Source organism: Bombina bombina, chromosome 7 (genome assembly GCF_027579735.1).
Source record: "Bombina bombina isolate aBomBom1 chromosome 7, aBomBom1.pri, whole genome shotgun sequence".
Classification (NCBI taxonomy): Eukaryota; Metazoa; Chordata; class Amphibia; order Anura; family Bombinatoridae; genus Bombina; species Bombina bombina.
Genome location: NC_069505.1, coordinates 382,491,517 through 382,514,685, shown reverse-complemented (window position 1 = coordinate 382,514,685; position 23,169 = coordinate 382,491,517). Strand labels below are relative to the sequence as shown.

Below are 23,169 nucleotides of genomic sequence, written 5' to 3'. Positions count from 1 at the left end.
GATGTTTCAGCTTGTGTGTCTTGTTCAGTGGTGGTCGTCTTTCAGCCTTTCTTACCTTGGCCATGTCTCTGAGTATTGCACACCTTGTGATTTTGGGCACTCCAGTGATGTTGCAGCTCTGAAATATGGTCAAACTGGTGGCAAGTGGCATCTTGGCAGCTGCACGCTTGACTTTTCTCAGTTCATGGGCAGTTATTTTGCGCCTTGGTTTTCCCACACGCTTCTTGCGACCCTGTTGACTATTTTGAATGAAACGCTTGATTGTTCGATGATCACGCTTCAGAAGCTTTGCAATTTTAAGAGTGCTGCATCCCTCTGCAAGATATCTCACTATTTTTGACTTTTCTGAGCCTGTCAAGTCCTTCTTTTGACCCATTTTGCCAAAGGAAAGGAAGTTGCCTAATAATTATGCACACCTGATATAGGGTGTTGATGTCATTAGACCACACCCCTTCTCAATACAGAGATGCACATCACCTAATATGCTTAATTGGTAGTAGGCTTTCGAGCCTATACAGCTTGGAGTAAGACAACATGCATAAAGAGGATGATGTGGTCAAAATACTCATTTGCCTAATAATTCTGCACTCCCTGTATACAGTATATACTATGGATGATTTAGAACTTTTCAATACATTTATAATAATTATTTAGATTTATTACTGATAATCTTCCATATTTTATATTTAATAAATACATAACGCACCTTAATATAACTGGTCTGGTTAGCGCACATGAAGATTTGGTGAACTGTCGGGTTTTGTGCACATAAGCCTGACAGGAGAACACAAATGTAAAAAGTAAGCTCAGTCGCATATTCCGAAGTACTATAGTTAGCGTGTGAGCAGAACCCGGCGCGTGCTAACTAAAGGACTTCAGATATCGTGACCTCACTAACTTTTACTGTCAACGTGTAATATGAGCACTAAACCGCGTATGCAAAAAGATTACATCTGGAGGTGTTAACGCTTGAGTGAAAGTGCGCCACTTGTAATCTAGTCCATACTGGGTAGACCACCTGGCTGATTTTACTAACTACCCAGCTAAAAATTAAGCTAACAATAAGCTTAAATTAGCTAATATTTAAATTTTTCAATGCATGTTGCAGAAATTATGCAATTATTTCGTACTTTGGATAGCTAAAGTAACATTTTTAAATTGAAACGTATTACACTACCCCTACCCAGTTACTTCTTCTTACTTCATAATGCTACTCAGCTGGCAAAATTTTCTCTGGAGAACACTGTGTGTGTTTTATATATATATATATATATATACATACATATATACATTTTGTAAGAGATCTACACTTTCAACAAGTGAATACCACCAGGGTGCAGGTAAAGCTAGCAGTATATACAAAACCAAGGATGCTACACTCACTGGATCTACATAAATTGGGTTATTTAATAAATAAAGTGAAAATAAGGGGACCAACTCCCCTTCATTAGACAAACCTGATGACAGTAAAAAGCAAGTATATAAGGAAAAACAACCCCCCCCCCACTTCATGGAAAAATGCGTTGTCATGGTTACATAATCACAGATTCATACATATACTCGCTGTCCACCACAGCCTCTCACAATCACCACATGTCAATGTATTTGGCAGATTCGCTCAAATAGGGATAGATTACGAGTATAGCTATTTAGCACTCAAGCATAAACTACACTAGACTGAGGATTTTTGCATGCAGTGGGTTCCGCTAGTATTACGAGTTGAAAATAAAAAGCGTGCGTGCGAGTGAAACCTGACACGAGCAGAAAGCCTCTTTCTAGTGAAGTCACAATTGCGTTAACGTATTCCCCATAGACTTTAATGGAGTGTGAAAACTAAAGAAAAACTTAAGACGCATACTCACACACTAACTCGCATCTCGATAAGCAGTTACTCTTATAACCCCTAAACCTCCACAACCCCCACCACAAATCACCCTGCTACACTATAAACCCCTAAACCGCCACACAGCCCACCGCAAATTACCCTGCTACACTATTTACCCCTAAACCGCCAATACCCCATCACAAACTACTCAGCTATACTATTAATCCCCTAACCGCAACAACCTCTCCATCCCAAAATATCCTCTAACCTATAAACTATCTAACTGCCACAACCCTCCATCACAAAATACACCCTAAGTTCCTAACAGCTAACACTCCTAACCCCCTATGTTAGAAAAAAACTAAAACTCTACCATTACAAAAATAACAAACCCTACTGTTACAAAAAATAACAAATACTTTAGAAAAAATAAACATTAACTAAAATTAAAAAAAACAACCAGTAAGCCCTATCCTAAAACTAAAGTCCCCTTAAAAAAAAAAACCACACCTAAAAAAAACTAAACTAACACAAAAACAAAATATATGCTAACCTGATAAATTTCTTTCGGATATGGAGAGTCTACAACGTCATTCAATTACTAGTGGGAATATCACTCCTGGCCAGCAGGAGGAGGCAAGGAGCACCACAGCAAAGCTGTTAAGTGTCACTCCCCTATCCATAATCCCCAGTCATTCAACCGAAGTGAAATGGAAAACGAAAAGGTGTAGAGGTGTCTGAGGTTAGTAAAAAATAACTGTCTTAATAAAGGGTGGGGCCGTGGACTCTCCATATCCGGAAAGAAAGTTTATCAGGTAAGCATAAATTTTGTTTTCTTTCCTAAGATATGGAGAGTCCATGACGTCATTCAATTACTAGTGGGAACCAATACCCAAGCTAGAGGACACAGAATGAACAGGGAGGGAGAACAAGACATGCAGACCTAAACAGAAGGCACCACCGCTTGAAGACCCTTTCTCCCAAAAGAGGCCTCACCCGAGACAAAAGTATCAAATAAGTATGTAGAGAGGACCAAGTTGCAGCCTTGCAAATCTGTTCCACAGAAGCTTTATTTTTGAAAGCCCAAGAAGAGGAGACAGCCCTAGTGGAATAAGCTATATTTCTCTCAGGAGGCTGCTGTCCAACAGTCTCATAAGCAAAACGAATCATACTTATCAACCAGAGGGAAAGAGAAGTAGAAGTAGCCTTCTGACCCTTATGCTTTCCTGAGAAACAAACAAACAGGGCAGAAGACAGGCAAAAATCCTTAGTTGTCTGCAGGTAGAATGTTAGAGCATGCACAACATCCAAGTTGTGCAACAGACGTGCTTTATAAGAAGAAGGATTGGGACAGAGAGAAGGAACAACAATTTCTTGATTAATATTTCTGTCCGAAACCACTTTAGGAAGAAACCACAATTTAGTATGAAGAACTGCCTTATCCGCATGAAAGATAAGGAAAGGCGAATCACACTGCAAAGCCGAGAGTTCCGAAACTCTCCAAGCAGAAGAGATAGCAATAAGCAAAGAAAACCTTCCAAGATAGCAACTTAATATCTATTGAATGCTTGGCTCAAACAGAGCCTGCTGCAAAACTTTAAGAACAAGATTAAGGCTCCAAGGAGGAGCAACAGGTTTAAACACAGATCAGATTCTGACCAGGGCTTGACAAAAAGATTGAACATCTGGCACATCGGCCAGACGCTTGTGTAACAAAATAGATAATGCAAAAATCTGACCTCTCAGAGAACTGACTGACAACCCTTTCGCCAGACCTGCCTGGGGAAAAGACAAAATTCTAGGAATCCTGACCCTACTCCAAGAGTAGCCCTAAGATGTACACTAATAAATATATTAACGCCATACCTTATGGTAATTTTTTCGAGTAACAGGCTTGTGAGCCTAGATCATGGTCTCAATGACCGACTCAGAAAATCCACGCTTAGACAGAACTAAGTGTTCAATCTCCAAGCAGTCAGCTTCAGAGAAACGAGATTTGGATAGAGGAATTGATCCTGAGTTAGATGGGCCTTCCTCAGATGCAACCTCCAAGGCAGCCAAGATGACATCTTCACTAGGTCTGCATACCAAATCCTCCGAGGCCATACAGGAGCTATTAGAATAACCGATGCTCTCTTGTTTGATACGAGCAATAACTCGTGGAAGGAGCACAAACGGAGGAAACAGGTATGCTAGACCAAAATCCCAAGGAACCACCAGAGCATCTATCAGAGCGGCCTGAGGATCTCTTGACCTTGAACTATACCTTGGAAGCTTGGCGTTCTGCCAAGACGCCATCAGATCCAACTCCAGTACCCCCCATTGAGGGTTAACCTGGAGAACACCTCCGGATGAAGAGCCCACTCTCTGGGATGAAATATCTGTCTGCTCAGGAAATCCGCTTCCCAGTTGTCCACTCCAGTAATGTGGATGGCAGATAGACAACAATTGTGAGCTTCCGCCAACTGAATAATCTGAGCCACCTCCTTCATGGCTAAGGAACTCTGAGTTCCTCCCTGGTGGTTGATGTAAGCCACTGAGGTGATGTTGTCCGACAGAAACCTGATAAACCGGGTTAAAGACAATTGAGGCCCAGCCATCAGAGCATTGTAAATAGCTCTCAACGCCAAGATGTTTATAGGGAGAGCAGACTCCTCCCGAGTCCATAGTCCCTGCGCCTTTAATGAGTCCCAGACTGTGGTGTCCGTGGTCACAATCACCCAGGAAGGTCTCCGGAAGCATGTGCCCTGAGACAAGATGGTCCTGAGAAATCCACCACGGGAGAGTTTCTTGTCGACTGGTCTAGATCTATCCTCTGAGACAGATCTGAATGGTCTCCGTTCCATTGTCTGAGCTTGCATAATTGCAGAGCTCTCAAATGTAATCAAGCAAAGGGAATGATGTCCATGGAAGCGACCATCAGACCAATTACTCCATACATTGAGCCACTGGTGGCTGAACAGTAGACTGAAGGGAGAGGCAAGAGGAGAGAATTTTGGATTTTCTGACCTCTGTCAGAAAAATTTTCATAGATAGGGAATCTATTATAGTCCCTAAGAAAACCACCCTTGTAGCTGGAACAAGGGAACTCTTTTCTAGATTCACTTTCCAACCGTGGGAACGTAGAAAAGACAACAAGATCTCTGTATGAAAGTTTGCTTGTTGAAAGAATAGTGCCTGAACCGATATGTCATCCAGGTATGGTGCCACTGCAATTACCCGAGACCTGATCACTGCCAAGAGAGCCCCCAGAACCTTCGAGAAAATTCTAGGAGCTGTGGCAAGTCCAAATGAAAGAGCCACAAACTGAAAGTGTTTGTCTAGAATGGCGAATCTCAGGAATTTGTGATGATCCCTGTGGATGGGAACATGAAGCTACGCGTCCTTCAGGTCTATGGTCGTCATGAACTGACCCTCTTGGACCAAAGGAAGAATGGAACAAATGGTTTCCATTTTGAGGAACGATACCATGAGAAACTTTGTTAAGCCACTTTAGGTCTAAAATGGGTCAAAAAGTTCCCTCTTTTTTGGGCACCACAAACAGATTTTAATAGAATCCTAGACCCTGTTCCCTTACTGGAACTGGAAAAATCACTCTCAGGGAGGAAAGGTCCTGATCGCAGTTCAAGAATGCCTCTCTTTTTACCTGGTCTGCAGATAATCTTGTGATGTGGAATCTGCCCCTGGGAGGGAAAGTTTTGAATTCTATTTTGTAACCCTGAGATACTATGTACACAGCCCAAGGATCTGGGACATCTCATCTCCATGCTTGACAAAACAGGGAAAGTCTGTCCCCCACTTGATCCAATCCCGGACCAGGGGCTGACCCTTCATGCTGACTTAGACTCAGCTGAGGGTTTCTTTGATTACTTCCTTTAATCCAAGACTGATTGGGCTTCCAAGAAGACTTGGACTGCTCCTGTTTGGAAGAGGGAGAGGAAGATGTTTGACCTTTGAAGTTACGAAAGGAACGAAAATTACTTTGACGTCCTTTGAGTCTGTTCTTCTTGTCTTGCGGTAGAAAAGACCCTTTTCCACCCGTAATATCAGATTTGATTTCTGCCAGACCCTGTCCGAACAAGGTCTTACCGTTGTAAGGAAGGGCCAGAAGGTTGGACTTAGAGGTAACATCAGCTGACCAAGATTTTAGCCACAATACCCTATGGGCTAGGACAGAGAAGCCAGACATCTTGGCTCCCAGTCTAATGTTATCATCAGAAAAAAAAAATTGGCTAGTTTGAGAGCCTTAATCCTATCTTGTATCTCCTCCAATGGAGTCTCTACTAAAATTGATTCAGACAAGGCGTCACACCAATAACATGCCACACTTGCTACTGTGGCAATACAAACTGCAGGTTGCCATTGAAGACCTTGATGAACATACATCTTCTTCAAATAAGCTTCCAGTTTTTTGTCCATGGGATCCTTAAAGGAGCAGCTATCCTCTATAGGGATCATAGTTTTCTTAGACAGAGTAGAAATAGCCCCTTCTACTTTAGGCACCGTGCGCCAAGAATCTTTAATGGAGTCAGCAACAGGAAACATCTTTTTAAATACAGGAGATGGGGAGAAAGGAATCCCTGGCTTCTCCCATTCCTGTGAAATAATCTCAGTCACACGGTCTGGGACAGGAAAAACTTCCACAGAGGAAGGAACATCATAGTATTTATTAAGTTTACTAGACTTCTTAGGGTTGACAATGACAGAAGTATCGGAGTCGTCCAAAGTAGCCAATACCTCCTTTAACAGTACACGAAGGTGTTCAAGCTTAAATCTGAAGTTTACTTCTTCCATATCAGATGAAGGACTAATACTGTCCGTATCTGAGATTTCACTCTCAGAGGCTACCAACGTATCCTCCTCATCAGACTTATGAGGGAGAGCAACCTGCGTAGCAGTAGGTGGAACAGAAACCTTACTATCTGAATGTCCAATTTTCCTCCTGTGTTTTCCCAGCATAGAATAATGCAGATAATGCCGCAGATACCGCAGAAGATACCTGTGCAGCAAAAACTGCAGGCAAATAAAATCCTCCAGGAGGCTGAGAGGAACTGCAGGGCACTGTATGTGACGCCATAGAGGCTTGAGACGTTTGAGGAGAAAGCTGTGGCATTGCCTGAACAGCATAATCCTGAGAGACATTGAGCTCAGAGGGCAACAATTTATATGTAAATTGAAGTGTTCTAGTTAAGAATGCAGCACAGAATTGCATAGGCAAAACAATTTGTGCCTCAAGGCACAACAAGCATCTTGGTCCATGTCCATAATACTTAATAAAAAAATGCCCCAAATTGTAGAATTTTTTTAAATACACTCTCACTTTAAGAATTTTTAATTCCACAGCAACTTAACATTATGCAAAAATTCTTTAAAATAATAAACCAATCAGGCCCCCTACACCTCTGACAGGCTGAGGTGCCTTACCGTAACACTTATAAACAATTTGGCTGCCAGAAGTCTCTAAAATGATCATATAGTAGATCGACACTGAAGAGACTGAAATTCAATGACGCCATGAATATCAGACAGCAGAGAGAAGTCACATGACCGGCAGAGAGAGAAACTACACAGCAAGTAAAAGCGCGCGTTACCCTCTGCCTACAACACCGGAGCTAAATTTACACAATTACTCAAGCAGTCTGTCAGTTAGCCTGTTCTAGCTAAGCAAGCAAAGAAAACCAACGTCCAAATTTTAAGTTTATACATAAATATCTGTATAAAACATAAACCACACACATACTTATAAAGTATTTCAACAAAATTAGCCCAAAGAGGAAAAACGTCCCAATAAAGGGAAGATTAACCCCTAGGCCTCTAGTTATCAAGCCGTCAACCTCAAATACACTGGAATTCTGCACCGTATTTGTGGCGAGGCTGATTCGCCGTAGTTATCAAGCACTACAGCCCCGCAAAAGTAGAATATAGTGACGTAAGCAACGATCCGCCGGACTCAGTCCGACACAGATCGATTCTTACGTCACTCCAGATGTTCCGAACGCAAGTTTGGCACAATCTGACTACTTTTGGGAGTTATCAAAAAAATAGCAGGTACGCTCTGCACTTTTCCGGCCCAGCGTACCTGGTTTTCAATCAATGGGAGTCTGACCATAGCGAAAGTTCATTTTCGCTGCTGCCCGACATCCCATTGATTCCTATGGGAGATATCTGCACCTAACACCCTAACATGTACCCCGAGTCTAAACACCCCTAATCTGCCCCCTACACCGCCGCCACCTATATTAAACATGTAAACCCCTAAACCGCTGCTCCTGGAGCCCACCGCCACTCTAATATACTTATTAACCCCTAAACCGCCGCTCCCGGACCCCGCCGCCACCTACATAATACCTATTAACCCCTATCCTGCCCCCCCTACACCGCCGCAACCTATAATAACTTAATTTATGCTTACCTGATAAATTCCTTTCTTCTGTTGTGTGATCAGTCCACGGGTCATCATTACTTCTGGGATATAACTCCTCCCCAACAGGAAATGCAATAGGATTCATCCAGCAGAGCTGCATATAGCTCCTCCCCTCTACGTCACTCCCAGTCATTCGACCAAGAATCAACGAGAAAGGAGAAACCAAGGGTGAAGTGGTGACTGGAGTATAATTTAAAAGATATTTACCTGCCTTAAAAAAACAGGGCGGGCCGTGGACTGATCACACAACAGAAGAAAGGAATTTATCAGGTAAGCATAAATTAAGTTTTCTTCTGTTATGTGTGATCAGTCCACGGGTCATCATTACTTCTGGGATACCAATACCAAAGCAAAAGTACACGGATGACGGGAGGGATAGGCAGGCTCATTATACAGAAGGAACCACTGCCTGAAGAACCTTTCTCCCAAAAATAGCCTCCGAAGAAGCAAAAGTGTCAAATTTGTAAAATTTGGAAAAAGTATGAAGCGAAGACCAAGTTGCAGCCTTGCAAATCTGTTCAACAGAGGCCTCATTCTTAAAGGCCCAAGTGGAAGCCACAGCTCTAGTAGAATGAGCTGTAATTCTTTCAGGAGGCTGCTGTCCAGCAGTCTCATAGGCTAAACGAATTATGCTACGAAGCCAGAAGGAGAGAGAGGTAGCCGAAGCCTTATGACCTCTCCTCTGACCAGAGTACACGACAAACAGGGAAGACGTTTGTCGAAAATCCTTAGTTGCCTGCAAGTAGAACTTGAGGGCACGAACTACATCCAGATTGTGTAGAAGACGTTCCTTCTTTGAAGAAGGATTCGGGCACAGGGAAGGCACCACGATCTCTTGATTGATGTTCCTGTTAGTGACTACCTTAGGTAAGAACCCAGGTTTTGTACGCAGAACTACCTTATCTGAATGAAAAATCAAATAAGGAGAATCACAATGTAAAGCTGATAACTCAGAGACTCTCCGAGCCGAAGAAATAGCCATTAAAAATAACACTTTCCAAGATAACAACTTTATATCAATGGAATGAAGGGGTTCAAACGGAACTCCTTGTAGAACGTTAAGAACAAGGTTTAAACTCCATGGCGGAGCAACAGTTTTAAACACAGGCTTGATCCTAGCTAAAGCCTGACAAAAGGCCTGGACGTCTGGATTTTCTGACAGACGCCTGTGTAACAAGATGGACAGAGCTGAGATCTGTCCCTTTAATGAGCTAGCCGATAAACCCTTTTCTAAACCTTCTTGTAGAAAGGACAATATCCTAGGAATCCTAACCTTACTCCAGGAGTAACCTTTGGATTCGCACCAGTATAGGTATTTACGCCATATCTTATGGTAAATCCTTCTGGTAACAGGCTTCCTAGCCTGTATCAGGGTATCAATAACCGACTCAGAAAACCCACGTTTTGATAAAATCAAGCGTTCAATTTCCAAGCAGTCAGCTTCAGAGAAGTTAGATTTTGATGTTTGAATGGACCCTGTATCAGAAGGTCCTGTCTTAGAGGTAGAGACCAAGGCGGACAGGATGACATGTCCACTAGATCTGCATACCAAGTCCTGCGTGGCCATGCAGGAGCTATTAAAATCACTGATGCTCTCTCCTGTTTGATTTTGGCAATCAATCGAGGAAGCAGCGGGAAGGGTGGAAACACATAAGCCATCCCGAAGTTCCAAAGTGCTGTCAAAGCATCTATCAGAACCGCTCCCGGATCCCTGGATCTGGACCCGTAGCGAGGAAGTTTGGCGTTCTGGCGAGACGCCATGAGATCTATCTCTGGTTTGCCCCAACGTCGAAGTATTTGGGCAAAGACCTCCGGATGAAGTTCCCACTCCCCCGGATGAAAAGTCTGGCGACTCAAGAAATCCGCCTCCCAGTTCTCCACTCCCGGGATGTGGATTGCTGACAGGTGGCAAGAGTGAGACTCTGCCCAGCGAATTATCTTTGATACTTCCATCATTGCTAGGGAGCTTCTTGTCCCTCCCTGATGGTTGATGTAAGCTACAGTCGTGATGTTGTCCGACTGAAACCTGATGAACCCCCGAGTTTTTAACTGGGGCCAAGCCAGAAGGGCATTGAGAACTGCTCTCAATTCCAGAATGTTTATTGGCAGGAGACTTTCCTCCTGACTCCATTGTCCCTGAGCCTTCAGAGAATTCCAGACAGCGCCCCAACCTAGTAGGCTGGCGTCTGTTGTTACAATTGTCCAGTCCGGCCTGCTGAATGGCATCCCCCTGGACAGATGTGGCCGAGAAAGCCACCATAGAAGAGAGTTTCTGGTCTCTTGATCCAGATTCAGAGTAGGGGACAAGTCTGAGTAATCCCCATTCCACTGACTCAGCATGCACAATTGCAGCAGTCTGAGATGTAGACGTGCAAAGGGTACTATGTCCATTGCTGCTACCATTAAGCCGATCACCTCCATGCATTGAGCTACTGACGGGAGTTGAATGGAATGAAGGACACGGCATGCATTTAGAAGCTTTGTTAATCTGTTTTCTGTCAGATAAATCTTCATTTCTACAGAATCTATAAGAGTCCCCAAGAATGGAACTCTTGTGAGAGGAAAGAGAGAACTCTTCTTTTCGTTCACTTTCCATCCATGCGACCTTAGAAATGCCAGAACTAACTCTGTATGAGACTTGGCAGTTTGAAAGCTTGAAGCTTGTATCAGAATGTCGTCTAGGTACGGAGCTACCGAAATTCCTCGCGGTCTTAGTACCGCCAGAAGGGCACCCAGAACCTTTGTGAAGATTCTTGGAGCCATAGCCAATCCGAATGGAAGAGCTACAAACTGGTAATGCCTGTCTAAGAAGGCAAACCTTAGATACCGGTAATGATCTTTGTGAATCGGTATGTGAAGGTAAGCATCCTTTAAATCCACTGTGGTCATGTACTGACCCTTTTGGATCATGGGTAAGATTGTCCGAATAGTTTCCATTTTGAACGATGGAACTCTTAGGAATTTGTTTAGGATCTTTAAATCCAAGATTGGCCTGAAAGTTCCCTCTTTTTTGGGAACCACAAACAGGTTTGAGTAAAACCCTTGTCCTTGTTCCGACCGCGGAACCGGATGGATCACTCCCATTAATAACAGATCTTGTACACAGCGTAGAAACGCTTCTTTCTTTATCTGGTTTGTTGACAACCTTGACAGATGAAATCTCCCTCTTGGGGGAGAGAATTTGAAGTCTAGAAGGTATCCCTGAGATATGATCTCTAGCGCCCAGGGATCCTGAACATCTCTTGCCCAAGCCTGGGCGAAGAGAGAGAGTCTGCCCCCCACTAGATCCGGTCCCGGATCGGGGGCCCTTGGTTCATGCTGTCTTTGGGGCAGCAGCAGGTTTCCTGGCCTGCTTGCCCTTGTTCCAGGACTGGTTAGGTTTCCAGCCTTGTCTGTAACGAGCAACAGCTCCTTCCTGTTTTGGTGCAGTGGAAGTTGGTGCTGCTCCAGCTTTGAAATTCCGAAAGGGACGAAAATTAGACTGTCTAGCCTTAGCTTTGGCTTTGTCTTGAGGCAGGGCGTGGCCCTTACCTCCTGTAATGTCAGCGATAATTTCTTTCAAACCGGGCCCAAATAAAGTTTGCCCCTTGAAAGGTATATTAAGTAATTTGGACTTAGAAGTTACATCAGCTGACCAGGATTTTAGCCACAGCGCCCTACGTGCCTGAATGGCGAATCCTGAGTTCTTAGCCGTAAGTTTGGTTAAATGTACTACGGCCTCCGAAATGAATGAATTAGCTAGTTTAAGGACTCTAAGCCTGTCCGTAATGTCGTCCAGCGTAGCTGAACTAAGGTTCTCTTCCAGAGACTCAATCCAAAATGCTGCCGCAGCCGTAATCGGCGCGATGCATGCAAGGGGTTGCAATATAAAACCTTGTTGAACAAACATTTTCTTAAGGTAACCCTCTAATTTTTTATCCATTGGATCTGAAAAAGCACAGCTATCCTCCACCGGGATAGTGGTACGCTTAGCTAAAGTAGAAACTGCTCCCTCCACCTTAGGGACCGTTTGCCATAAGTCCCGTGTGGTGGCGTCTATTGGAAACATCTTTCTAAATATTGGAGGGGGTGAGAACGGCACACCGGGTCTATCCCACTCCTTAGTAACAATTTCAGTTAGTCTCTTAGGTATAGGAAAAACGTCAGTACTCGCCGGTACCGCAAAGTATTTATCCAACCTACACAATTTCTCTGGTATTGCAACAGTGTTACAATCATTAAGAGCCGCTAAAACCTCCCCTAGTAATACACGGAGGTTCTCCAATTTAAATTTAAAATTTGAAATATCTGAATCCAATCTGTTTGGATCAGAACCGTCACCCACAGAATGAAGCTCTCCGTCCTCATGCTCTGCAAGCTGTGACGCAGTATCAGACATGGCCCTAGTATTATCAGCGCACTCTGTTCTCACCCCAGAGTGATCACGCTTGCCTCTTAGTTCTGGTAATTTAGCCAAAACTTCGGTCATAACAGTAGCCATATCTTGTAATGTTATCTGTAATGGCCGCCCAGATGTACTAGGCGCCACAATATCACGCACCTCCCGGGCGGGAGATGCAGGTACTGACACGTGAGGCGAGTTAGTCGGCATAACTCTCCCCTCGCTGTTTGGTGAAATTTGTTCAATTTGTACAGATTGGCTTTTATTTAAAGTAGCATCAATACAGTTAGTACATAAATTTCTATTGGGCTCCACCTTGGCATTGGAACAAATGACACAGGTATCTTCCTCTGAATCAGACATGTTTAACACACTAGCAATAAACTTGCAACTTGGTTACAATCTTATTTAACAAAAACGTACTGTGCCTCAAAGAAGCACTAAACGATTAAATGACAGTTGAAATAATGAACTGAAAAAACAGTTATAGCATCAATCCTTAAAAACAACACAACTTTTAGCAAAGGTTTGTTCCCATTAGTAAAGTAACAATAATTAAATTTGAAGCATAAAAATTACAGAGCAACGTTTTTTAATCACAGTCAATATATAAGTCTCACAGCTCTGCTGAGAGAATCTACCTCCCTCCAAAGAAGTTTGAAGACCCCTGAGTTCTGTTAGAGATGAACCGGATCATGCAGGAAATACAAGAGTAACTGACTGGAAATTTTTGATGCGTAGCAAAGAGCGCCAAAAACGGCCCCTCCCCCTCACACACAGCAGTGAGAGAGAAACGAAACTGTCACACTTAAAACAAGCAACTGCCAAGTGGAAAAATAATGCCCAAACATTTATTCACTCAGTACCTCAGAAAATGCAAACGATTCTACTTCCAGCAAAAACGTTTAACATAATAAATACCTATTAAAAAGGTTTAATGTACTTTTAACAGAGTAATTCCAGTGAAATACCATCCCCAGAATACTGAAGTGTAGAGTATACATACATGTCATTATAACGGTAAGGCAGGATTTTCTCATCAATTCCATTCAGAAAATAAAAACTGCTACATACCTCAATGCAGATTCATCTGCCCGCTGTCCCCTGATCTGAAGCTTTTACCTCCCTCAGATGGCCGAGAAACAGCAATATGATCTTAACTACTCCGGTTAAAATCATAGTAAAAACTCTGGTAGATTCTTCTTCAAACTCTGCCAGAGAGGCAATAACACGCTCCGGTGCTATTGTAAAATAACAAACTTTTGATTGAAGTTATAAAAACTAAGTATAATCACCATAGTCCTCTCACACATCCTATCTAGTCGTTGGGTGCAAGAGAATGACTGGGAGTGACGTAGAGGGGAGGAGCTATATGCAGCTCTGCTGGGTGAATCCTCTTGCATTTCCTGTTGGGGAGGAGTTATATCCCAGAAGTAATGATGACCCGTGGACTGATCACACATAACAGAAGAAAAAGTTATTAACCCCTATCCTGCCCCCCCTACACTGCCGCAACCTATAATAAATTTATTAACCCCTATCCTGCCCCCCCTACACCGCCACCACTATAATAAACTTATTAACCCCTAAACCTAAGTCTAACCCTAACACCCACCCTAACTTAAATATTAATTAAATACATCTAAATAAATATTATTCTTATTAATTAAATTAATCCTATTTAAAACTAAATACTTACCTTTAAAATAAACCCTAAGATAGCTACAATCTATATTGTAGCTATTTTAGGATTTATTTTTATTTTACAGGCAAATTTATTTTAACTAGGTACAAAAGCGATTAAATAGTTATTAACTATTTAATAGCTACCTAGTTAAAATAAAGACAAATTTACCTGTAAAATAAAAAGTAACCTAAGTTACAATTACACCTAACACTACACTATCATTAACTAAATTATTCCTATTTAAAACTAAATACTTACCTGTAAAATAAACCCTAATATAGCTACAATGTAATTAATAATTACAGTGTAGCTATTTTAGGATTTATTTTACAGGCAACTTTGTATTTATTTTAACCAGGTAGAATAGTTATTTACCTGTAAAATAAATCCTAACCTAAGTTACAATTAAACCTAACACTACACTATCATTAAATTAATTAAATTAATTAACTACAAATACCTACAATTAAATACAGTTAAATAAACTAACTAAAGTACAACAAAAAAAAACTAAGTTACAAGAAATAAAAAAAACTAAGTTACAAAAAATAAAAAAATATTACAAGATTTTTAAGCTAATTACACCTAATCTAAGCCCCCTAATAAAATAACAAAGCCCCCCAAAATAAAAAAATGCCCTACTCTATTCTAAATTACAAAAGTTAACAGCTCTATTAGCAGCCCTTAAAAGGGCCTTTTGCGGGGCATGCCCCAAAGTAATCAGCTCTTTTGCATGTAAAAATAAAATACAACCCCCCCAACATTAAAACCCACCACCCACATACCCCTACTCTAACCCACCCAAACCCCCCTTAAAAAAACCTAACACTAACCCCCTGAAGATCTCCCTACCTTGAGTCGTCTTCAGCCAGCTGACCACCAATGGAACAGAAGAGGACATCCGCAGCGGCCAAAGTCATCATCCAAGGGGCGCTGAAGAGGTCTTCCATCCGATAGAAGTCTTCATCCATGCGGCGTCTTCAATCTTCATCCATCAGGAGCGGAGCCTTCTTCAAACGAGCCGACGTGGAGCCATCCTCTTCCAACGATGCCTACCCGACGAATGGATATTCCTTTAAGTGACGTCATCCAAGATGGCATCCCTCGAATTCCGATAGGCTGATAGGATTCTATCAGCCAATTGGAATTAAGGTAGGAAAAATCTGATTGGCTGATGCAATCAGCCAATCAGATTCAAGTTCAACACGATTGGCTGATCCAATCAGCCAATCAGATTGAGCTTGCATTCTATTGGCTGTTCCGATCAGCCAATAGAATGCAAGCTCAATCTGATTGGCTGATTGGATCAGCCAATCAGATTTTTCCTACCTTAATTCCGATTGGCTGATAGAATCCTATCAGCCAATCAGAATTCGAGGGACGCCATCTTGGATGACGTCACTTAAAGGAATATCCATTCGTCGGGTAGGCGTCGTTGGAAGAGGATGGCTCCGCGTTGGCTCGTTTGAAGAAGGCTCCGCTCAGCTCCGGATGGATGAAGATTGAAGACGCCGCATGGATGAAGACTTCTATCAGATGGAAGACCTCTCCAGCGCCCCTTGGATGATGACTTCGGCCGCTGCGGATGTCCTCTTCTGTTCCATCGGTGGTCGGCTGGCTGAAGACAACTCAAGGTAGGGAGATCTTCAGGGGGTTAGTGTTAGGTTTATTTAAGGGGGGTTTGAGTGGGTTAGAGTAGGGGTATGTGGGTGGTGGGTTTTAATGTTGGGGGGGTTGTATTTTTTTTTACATGCAAAAGAGCTGATTACTTTGGGGCATGCCCCGCAAAAGGCCCTTTTAAGGGCTGGTAATAGAGCTGTTAACTTTTGTAATTTAGAATAGGGTAGGGATTTTTTTTATTTTGGGGGGCTTTGTTATTTTATTAGGGGGCTTAGATTAGGTGTAATTAGCTTAAAAATCTTGTAATATTTTTTTATTTTTTGTACTTTAGTTAGTTTAATTAATTGTATTTAATTGTAGGTATTTGTAGTTAATTAATTTAATTTATTTAATGATAATGTAGTGTTAGGTTTAATTGTAACTTAGGTTAGGATTTATTTTACAGGTAAATTTGTATTTGTTTTAGCTAGGTAGTTATTAAATAGTTAATAACTATTTAATAACTATTCTACCTAGTTAAAATAAATACAAAGTTACCTGTAAAATAAATATAAATCCGAAAATAGCTACAATTTAATTATTAATTACATTGTAGCTATCTTAGGGTTTATTTTACAGGTAAGTATTTAGTTTTAAATAGGAATAATTTAGTTAATGATAGTGTAGTGTTAGGTGTAATTGTAACTTAGGTTAGTTTTTATTTTACAGGTAAATTTGACTTTATTTTATCTAGGTAGCTATTAAATAGTTATTAACTATTTAATAGCTATTGTACCTAGTTAAAATAAATTTAAATTTGCCTATAAAATAAAAATAAATCCTAAAATAGCTACAATATAATTATTAGTAATATTGTAGCTATATTAGGGTTTATTTTATAGGTAAGTATTTAGTTTTAAATAGGATTAATTTAGTTAATAAGAGTAATATTTAATTAGATTTAATTAATTAATATTTAAGTTACGGGGGTGTTAGGGTTAGTGTTAGACTTAGGTTTAGGGGTTAATAATTTTATTATAGGTTGCGGCAGTGTAGGGGGGGCAGGATAGGGGTTAATACATTTATTATAGGTGACGACGGTGTAGGGGGGCAGATTAGGGGTTAATAAGTTTAATATAGGTGGCGGCGGGGTCCGGGAGCGGCGGTTTAGGAGTTAAACAATTTATTTAGTTGCGGCGGGGTCCGGGATCTGCAGGATAGGGGTTAATAACTTTATTATAGGAGGTGGCGGTATAGGGGGGCAGGATAGGGGTTAATAGGTATTATGTAGGTGGCGGCGGGGTCCGGGAGCGGCGGTTTAGGGGTTAATACATTTATTATAGTTGCGGCGGGGTCTAGGAGCGGCGGTTTAGGGGTTAATACATTTATTATAGTTGCGGCGGGGTCTAGGAGCGGCGGTTTAGGGGTTAATAACTTTATTTAGTTGCGGCGGGGTCCGGGAGCGGCGGTTTAGGAGTTAAACAATTTATTTAGTTGCGGCGAGGTCCGGGATCCACAGGATAGGGGTTAATAACTTTATTATAGGTGGCGGCGGTAAAGGGGGGCAGGATAGGGGTTAATAGGTATTATGTAGGTGGCGGCGGGGTCCGGCGGTTTAGGGGTTAATACATTTATTATAGTTGCAGCGGGGTCTAGGAGCGGCGGTTTAGGGGTTAATAACTTTATTTAGTTGCGGCGGGGTCCGGGAGCGGCGGTTTAGGAGTTAAACAATTTATTTAGTTGCGGCGGGGTCCGGGATCCACAGGATAGGGGTTAATAACTTTATTATAGGTGGCGGCGGTAAAGGGGGGCAGGATAGGGGTTATGTAGGTGGCGGCGGGGTCCGGCGGTTTAGGGGTTAATACATTTATTATAGTTGCTGCGGGGTCTAGGAGCGGCGGTTTAGGGGTTAATACATTTATTATAGTTGCGGCGGGGTCTAGGAGCGGCGGTTTAGAGGTTAATAACTTTATTTAGTTGCGGGGGGCTCCGGTATAGGGGGTAGAACAGTATAGTATAGTGAGTGTGCTTAGTGACAGCTTATCAATAAAGTTGTAAAAAAGCCGAAGAGCAGCGAGATTGGATTAGTGATAACTATCACAGTCCGCTGCTCATCGCCCCGTACTTGGTGCGCGGCTTTTTGACAGCTTTTTTGATAACTTTGGCGAACGTATTCAGGTCCGCGGCGGCGATGTGAAGCGAGCTTAGGCGGGCGTATTGGGGCCGGCGATGGCAGGTACGTACGGAGCTTGATAACTAGAGGCCCTAGTCTCAACATACATAATGTGCCTGCACACTGCCAAAGAAAATCCTATATAAAGGATTTTAAAAATATCCCCATCTACTGCATATGACATATTCTTCTGAAGTGCAAGTCTCCAAGACATAGAAGACAAAAGCACTTACCTGCAGTCTAGCTGTCCGGCAGGAAGACAGCTCACAAGGCATGAAAGGACACATACTCCTTACAGAGACCTGTAGAAAAAGAAGAACAGAGTAACCAACTCTCTGTAACATGAGCAGCAATGTGTTAGGATACAAAGCAAGGGCTACCTCACAACTTCCTAACTGCTTAAAAGCCACCACTACTCTACTGAAGAGATAGACGTGGACTCAAAACCCAAATCCTTGCTCCATTGACAGAGGAAAAGAGAATGACTGTGGATTATGGGTAGGGGAGTGACACTTAACAGCTTTGCTGTGGTGCTCTTTGCTTCCTCCTGCTGGCCAGGGGTGATATTCCCACTAGTAATTGAATGACGTTGTGGACTCTCCATATCTTAGGAAAGAAAAACCTACTCTAAAAATTGTCCTAAAAAGGACATTTGTTGGGCAGTGCCCTAATTGATGTGAATAGCTCTTTTGCAGAACAAAATTTCCTATACTATCCTAAAAAAAAAGGGCATAAGCGATTTTGCTATCCCTAACCTAAAAAAAAACACCCCAAAAAATTCCTAAGGCTAAACACCAAATTTAGTAATAATCAACTTGAATCTGGCTCTTCAGGTGGGCAGCTCTGGCACTCCTCTTCTTTTTTATCCAAGGCATCAGTCTTCTGGGGCCATCCTCTTCTTTTCTTCCATCCACTCCTTCATCCTCTTCCATCCAATGTTTCTTCATGCAGTCACTGCCACACACTGAATCTTGTCCTTATATAGGGGTGCCCTTGTATTTCTACTGGCTGATTTTTGAATTATTAGTCCAATCAGCCAATAGGAAAAGATTTCATTCTATTGGCTAATTGGACTAAGAATTCAAAAATCAGCCAATAGAAATGCAAGAGCACCCCTATATAAGGGGGAACCTCACATTCAAGCTTCCGTATGTGGCAGAGACTGCATGAAAAGGACGTCAGATGGAAGATAAGAAGACAAAAAGTATCGGATGGAAGAAGATGGATTAGATGGAAGAGGAGCTGCCATGGATGAAGATGGAAGAGGAGCACTGCCTTGGAGAAGAAGCAGCCAACCTACGAGCCAGATTCAAGTTTGGTGAGTAGAAACTTTGGGGTTTTGCGTTAAGTTTTTTTTTGGGGGGTTAAGATAGGGATGGCAAAAGAGCTATATAACTGATATTCCTTTTCAGGGCATCTTTTTTTTAGAATATGGTATTTTAATTTTTGCAAAAGTGCTATATCGCTGATGGCCTTTTAAATACATAAGTGTTGTCTATATAATATGTTTCTATATTTCTGTCTCTCTGCAGAGCCCGTTGCACACCATTCCGGCTTCCCCCACCAGTCCACAGTCATGTTTGGATGGTAGTAACTCTCCACTTTCGGGCAGTGCCAGCAGTGGGGTCTCTTCCTTAAGTGAAGGCAACTTTTCTGGATGCCCAGATCAAGTACCCCCCTCAGACCACCGATGTGAGGAAGGGCAGAGTGGAGGCTATCAGCACTACCCCCCTGTACGGTACAGTCTCTCTGACCCTAATGGTTTAGAGACCGCAAAACTCCAGCCTTGTCGAAGTCATTCTGCCCCTAGCGGAGTCAACCCACCTCGGTCACCCAACGGAGAACAGGAGGAGGGAGGAACAGAACAAGAGCGAATGAGGAGACCTCGACGAAACTGCCCAGGGGTCAAAGAACACTCAGCAAGGGTGGGATGGGAGCACAACATGGGCAAACCATAACCAGAGACAGTTTGGGAGGAGTGAGGGGACTGTAGGAGGAATGGATGAGAAGTATGTGTCCTGTTGTCGTTGTATTAGGTGGAGTAAGGAATGTATCTGTAATAACATCTGTATATGAAGAGGAACAGATGAAAGGTGTGTCTTCTGATATCTGTGTATACTAAAGAAATCATATCCTAAAGTGTATAAGGAGGAGGTGTAAGGTAGATTCCCTGATGTCTGTGTATTAGAAAGAGGTGAGAGGTATGTGTGCTGCTCTCTCTGTTTTAGAAAAGGGTGAGGATTATGGGTGCTGGTGTCTGTGTATTATTAGGAGGTATGTGTGTTGGTGTCTGTATTAGAAGTGAGTGGTATGTGTGTTGGTGTCTGCATATTAAAGGTGAGTGGTATGTGTGCTGGTGTCTGTGTATTAGAGAGAGCTATGTGTGCTTGTGTCTTTGTATAAGAAAGAGGTGAGAGGTATGTGTGCTGGTGTCTGTATAAGAAAGAGGTGAGAGGTATGTGTGCTGGTGTCTGTGTATTAGAGATGAGGGGTATGTGTGCTGGTTTCTGTGTATTAGAGATGAGGGGTATGATGTTGGTCTCTGTGTATTAGAGATGAGAGGTATGTGTGCTGGTGTCTGTGTATTAGAGATGAGAGGTTTGTGTGCTGGTGTCTGTGTATTAGAGATGAGAGGTGGTATGTGTGCTGGTGTCTGTGTATTAGAGAGAGCTATGTGTGCTTGTGTCTGTGTATAAGAAAGAGGTGAGAGGTATGTGTGCTGGTGTCTGTATAAGAAAGAGGTGAGAGGTATGTGTGCTGGTGTCTGTGTATTAGAGATGAGGGTTATGTATGCTGGTGTCTGTGTATTAGAGATGAGGGGTATGTATGCTGGTGTCTGTGTATTAGAGATGAGAGGTATGTGTGCTAGTGCTGTGTATTAGAGATGAAGGGTATGTGTGCTGGTGTCTGTGTATTAGAGATGAGAGGTATGTGTGCTAGTGCTGTGTATTAGAGATGAAGGGTATGTGTGCTGGTGTCTGTGTATTAGAGATGAGAGGTATGTGTGCTGGTGTCTGTGTATTAGAGATGAGAGGTATGTGTGCTGGCGTCTGTGTATTAGAGATGAGAGGTATGTGTGCTGGTGTCTGTGGTATGTGTGCTGGTGTCTTTGTATTAGAGTTGAGAGGTATGTCTGCTGGTGTCTTTGTATTAGATGTGAGAGGTATGAATGCTGTTTCTGTGTATTAGAGAGAGGTGAGAGCAATATTTGCTGACGTCTGTGTATTAGAGATGAGGGGTATGTGTACTAGTCTCTGTGTATAAGAAAGAGGTGAGAGCAATATTTGCTGGTGTCTGTGTATTAGAGATTAGGGGTATGTGTGCTGATGTCTGTGTATTAGAGATGAGGGCTATGTGTGCTGATGTCTGTGTATTAGAGAGAAGTATGTGTGCTTGTCTGTGTATAAGAAAGAGGTGAGAGGTATGTGTGATGGTGTTTCTGTGTATTAGAAAGAGGTGAGAGCAATATTTGCTGGTGTCTGTGTATTAGAGATGAGGGGTATGTGTGCTAGTCTCTGTGTATAAGAAAGAGGTGAGAGCAATATTTGCTGGTGTTTGTGAATTAGAGATGAGGGGTATGTGTGCTGATGTCTGTGTATTAGAGATGAGGGCTATGTGTGCTGATGTATGTGTATTAGAGAGAGGTATGTGTGCTTGTCTGTGTATAAGAAAGAGGTGAGAGGTATGTGTGATGGTGTCTGTGTATTAGAGATAAGGGGTATGTGTGCTGGTGTCTGTGTATTATAGATGAGGAGTATGTGTGCTGGTGTCTGTGATAAGAAAGAGGTGAGAGGTATGTGTGCTGGTGTCTGTGTATTAGAGATGAGGGGTATGTGTGCTGGTGTCTGTGTATTAGAGAGAGCTATGTGTGCTTGTGTCTGTGTATAAGAAAGAGGTGAGAGGTATGTGTGCTGGTGTCTGTGTATAAGAAAGAGTTGAGAGGTATGTGTGCTGGTGTCTGTGTATTAGAGATGAGGGGTATGTATGCTGGTGTCTGTGTATAATAAAGAGGTGAGAGGTATGTGTGCTGGTGTCTGTGTATTAGAGATGAGGGGTATGTGTGCTGGTGTCTGTGTATTAGAGATGAAGGGTATGTGTGCTGGTGTCTGTGTATTAGAGATGAGGGGTATGGATGTTGTATTTTGGTGTTTCTGTATAAGAGAGGAGGTATGAATGTTTGTGTGCATTAGGAAAGGCTACCAGTTGTGTGCTGATCCCTGTTTAATAGGACCATGGAAAGGTACTGATATGTGGGTATCAGGGGAAGATAAGATACCTGTGTTATAACCTCTGCATTTAAAGAAAGATCTGTGTCCCAATGTGTATTGTTTAGGAGTTCTAACAAAATATAACTTCATTCCAAAGGGATTATGCAACTACGCAGTTTATTTCTGATTCTTAAACAAATCGTACAAAATATGCAATTGCTTGATGAATAAAAACAGAAGCAAATTCTCATCAGTCAACTAGTTGCAAAACTATTGTTGAAACTACATTCAGTTTACTATATTTGCACAATTTATAACCAACAAGGATAGCACATACCATGATATCCAGCTAACCAAATGCTATCTCTAATTATAAAGAAATAGCAAAACAGGTTTCAAATGATATAACACATAATTCATCATAGAGGGGAAAGACAGACCAGAATCCTTTGCACCACAACCCAGATGTCATAATTCGATATCTTCCAAAATCTGTTATTCTGCCTTGTTTTATATAAATAGATTTCTGTGTCTACCCAAAGACTCCTTGTTAATAGTAAACTGTGTTGACTATCAGATATATATACTGAGCATATTTCTTTTACAAGATACGATGAGTCCACGGATTTCATCCTTGTGGGATATCGCCTCCTGGTCAGCAGGAGGAGGCAAAGAGCACCACAGCAGAGCTGTATATATAGCTCCTCCCTTCCCTCCCACCCCAGTCATTCTCTTTGCCTGTGTTAGTGATAGGAAGAGGTAAAGTGAGGTGTTAGTTTTAGATTCTTCAATCAAGAGTTTATTATTTTTTACAGTAGTGCCAAAGTGTGCTACTTTGTTCTGGGGTGTAGCCTAGACCAGATCAGTCTCTT

The 23,169-nt window shown here is 42.2% G+C and overlaps 1 protein-coding gene across 1 annotated transcript in view; it reads left to right on the top strand.

Moving 5' to 3' along the window:
• DOCK3 (dedicator of cytokinesis 3) overlaps positions 1–22,547 on the top strand; it is a 924,676-nt gene extending 902,129 nt beyond the window's left edge. The window contains exon 53 of the mRNA XM_053721106.1: positions 19,622–22,547. Coding sequence (XP_053577081.1) covers positions 19,622–20,047 — 426 coding nt within the window. The 3' untranslated portion in view covers positions 20,048–22,547. The remainder of the gene's footprint in view (positions 1–19,621) is intronic.
• The last annotated feature ends 622 nt before the right edge of the window (positions 22,548–23,169 follow it).